The sequence below is a fragment of the Sinocyclocheilus anshuiensis genome, unplaced genomic scaffold (genome assembly GCF_001515605.1).
Source record: "Sinocyclocheilus anshuiensis isolate Anshui unplaced genomic scaffold, SAMN03320099.WGS_v1.1 scaffold258, whole genome shotgun sequence".
In the NCBI taxonomy this organism is placed as follows: Eukaryota; Metazoa; Chordata; class Actinopteri; order Cypriniformes; family Cyprinidae; genus Sinocyclocheilus; species Sinocyclocheilus anshuiensis.
The window spans coordinates 183,445-186,584 of NW_015547636.1; the positions used below are offsets into that span (position 1 = coordinate 183,445).

The 3,140-nt window shown below is 37.5% G+C and overlaps 1 protein-coding gene across 6 annotated transcripts in view; it reads right to left on the minus strand.

Annotated features, from left to right (window-relative positions):
- Positions 1-634: 634 nt before the first annotated feature.
- Positions 635-3,140, minus strand: part of LOC107701816 (uncharacterized) — a 21,200-nt gene continuing 18,694 nt past the window's right edge. For all 6 annotated transcript variants that reach the window (XM_016503936.1, XM_016503935.1, XM_016503937.1 and 3 more), the window contains one exon: positions 635-2,615. In XM_016503936.1, the coding sequence (XP_016359422.1) occupies positions 2,148-2,615 (468 nt within the window). In that variant the 3' untranslated portion in view covers positions 635-2,147. The remainder of the gene's footprint in view (positions 2,616-3,140) is intronic.

A 3,140-nucleotide genomic window follows, 5' to 3' on the forward strand; every position in this document is an offset into this window, starting at 1 on the left:
GTCCTCTGGTGGAATACTCTTGAAATGACAAAGAACGATACTTGCATCAGGGGTTTCAAATAATATGATCATCCTCTTGCTAGGAAACTTTTCCCAAAATATAAAGCCTCCTGTATATTTTCATGCATAAAGACCAAATTATACTGAGAGACAAAAACATCGAGCATTATATTATACATGTAGTTTTTGAATAAATAATTGCATTTTATTTCACCACTGTACTAAATCCAAAACAAATGATTAAAAATTGTTCTGGAAATGTACATAAGTTGAGAGCATATCTAATACATGTTTGTTAACTCAATATTAGAGAACTCCTGGATGCATAAACATTTTCAATTCAATCTGAATTTATATTTATATACTTGACATTTGGTTTTTAACTAAATTAAAATCTTACTGTTACAAATGCTGTCAGCTGAATTATCATAAATTCGGACAAGTCAAATTCAGTACATACATCACATTAAATCATAATTAACTGCAAGTTACCACATCAAAATAAAATACATAAGACAAAATCTTTTTTTTTTTTGTCCTTCCTACATTTTTCATGGACTAAAGGTTTGAAAACCTCTGCATTACATCATGGATCAAGAATGATTCTGATTGTCACTTCAGACAGAAAAAAAGTTTATTTTACGCACCCTTCATAAAAATCCTACTTTACAGCGTTTCAAAAACTGAACTCGTGGTTAAACAGACCAAAAGAACAAGATAGGATTTACAATACAGAGATGCCCTCAGAAACACCTCTAGCTTGCATCCTCTATTTATAAATAATTTCAGACTATGTATATTTTACAGCTTATTTTGTACAGATCTCCAGGGGTAGAGGTAAAAAAAAAATCAGCTTTAAACATTTTAATTCAAATCATTCAGGAATGAAAAACAAAACTGTGCACTGAAATAAAAACTAGTCAAATGTTAACTGCATTGATTCATCTCCTAGGCAGAATTACAATATAGGTAAACCGTATAAAGGCCGATCAGTGAAATGTCCTCTGGTCGGATGTCTACTGTAAGCTGGGAATAATACACACAACAGCAAAAATGCACACAGATGCACTGCGGATTGCTGTGCCATTAGTTGCACTTTATCATGCGTAACACAATTCAGTCACATGAAAGCAGGTGTGATTACCAACAGGACAAAAAAAGACCAGAGTGCATCTTCCGTTGCATAAAAATACTCACGTGATGAGAATCCTGGAAAAAAAAAAAAGACGTAAAACCACACATTATGAAAGATAGTGTGCTTGCTTTGGGGTAAAAATTAAATACAGTATATATAAATAAATAAAAAACAGACGATTTTTAAAGGTTGAATGATTTTGGTTTAAAATTGACTTCAAACTACTTTAAGTTTGAACGTACAACCCCAAATTTAGCACAACAAAGGCAGTTCAGAACACAGAAACAGGAAGCCCGTTCTTGCCACACAACAAAAAAATTAATACGTAACTGTGACTTTATCTCACAATTCAGCCTTTTTTTCCCATCAGAATTGAGAGACTAACTCAGAATTCTAATGTTCTTCCTTGCAATTCTGTTTTATTGTTTCCACCACAAAATAAAAAATGTTTAATTCTATTTTCTTGCAATAGCGAGTTTATATTCCACAATTCGGACTTCTCAGAATTTTGAGTTTATATCTTGCAATTCTGCTTTTATATCTTGCAATTACAAGAAAAATCATCTGAATTATGATATATGCACAACAAAAAGTTGCAATTACCTTTTTAATTTTTTTATCCCATGGCGGAAACAAGCTTCTATGCATTTCATCGTACTACAGTAACCTTACAATAAACTACAATAAGGGCACCTGGTTGGTTTAAGGTTTAAATTGGTCCATAAAATGATTGAGAGGTAGTTTAAATGAGAACTGAATGTATTTATGTCCTAATCCCAACTGGAGAGCAATGGAAAGAAGGGATTTTGGAAAAACTCAAGTGTTTCGCGAGTCCTTTTTCGAAGGTTGTGTCACTAACTTCTAAAAAGAAAACAAAAAAAAAGAAGCACCATTTTAGATGTTGATTCATCATGAGGTCAGAAACAGCTCTGACTGCACTATAAGAACTGGTGGAAGAGTCTCTCGAACTACTTACAGATGTTCAAAAACTTTCTCCGTGTAAATTCTCCGTTCAACCCTCCACAGGCTGTGCGCATTTCGGACACTGGTCCTCGTCCTTGGGAATGAGCAAATCGCACAGAGCCGCTCGCACGCTCATTCTGGGCTCCCACGGCGAACCCACGTGGAAGTTCTGGTAGCCCTGACACACTCCCAGCCCCTCCAAGTCCAGCAAGAGCGACACCACGTCATCGACCGTCTCGAGGCAGGTGGGGTGGCGCGAGTAGATGGCGTGCATCAGCAGCAGAGGCTGGTTCTGAACGCTGACCTGGTAGAAGAAGCCCTTCTCGATCTGGACCACCGTGTCAGCCATGGTGGAGAGTTTGGAGCACTGCAGGAGCTGGAGGACGGGGCCTTTGGCCATGACGCCCACCCAGTGAGCGGGCAGCACGGTCTGGCCTAGGGAAGTGAACAGCTCCATCAGTCCTTGGTCTCGGTCGCAGTCGTTCTCTCCTCCCGCCAGACTGAAGATCTGAGTGATCTACGAAAGCAGACGTGACATTTGCATGGTGTGACATGGTTGGTAGCTGTTGACTGCGCTGAAGGCATCTTAAAAGCATCAATCAATAAGGGTTCGATTTTTTTTTTTTTTTTTAAGTATACAACGGACGATTTAGACCAGGGGTTTCAAACTCAGTTCCTGGAGGGCCGGAGCCCTGCAGAGTTTAGAATCAACCCTAATTAAACACACCTGATCCAACTAATCAAGTCCTTCAGGCTTATTTGAAAACGGCATGTTTTGTGTGTTGGGCTCCGGCCCTCCAGGAACTGAGTTTGACACCCCTGATTTAGACACTTTTGGGCACTTAAAAAAAATGTCCGAATTTCACTGTATACGATAACAAAAAATATCAAAACATAAAACCAAAAGAATATAAAAAAAATATCAGTAAAGAAAATATGAACGGGTGATTTTTAGTGGATGTATGAGGTGAGTTCTCAAGTTTACAAAGGTATAAGAATAACCAAAGGTGTAAAAAAAAAAAAAAAAAAAAAACAAATAACC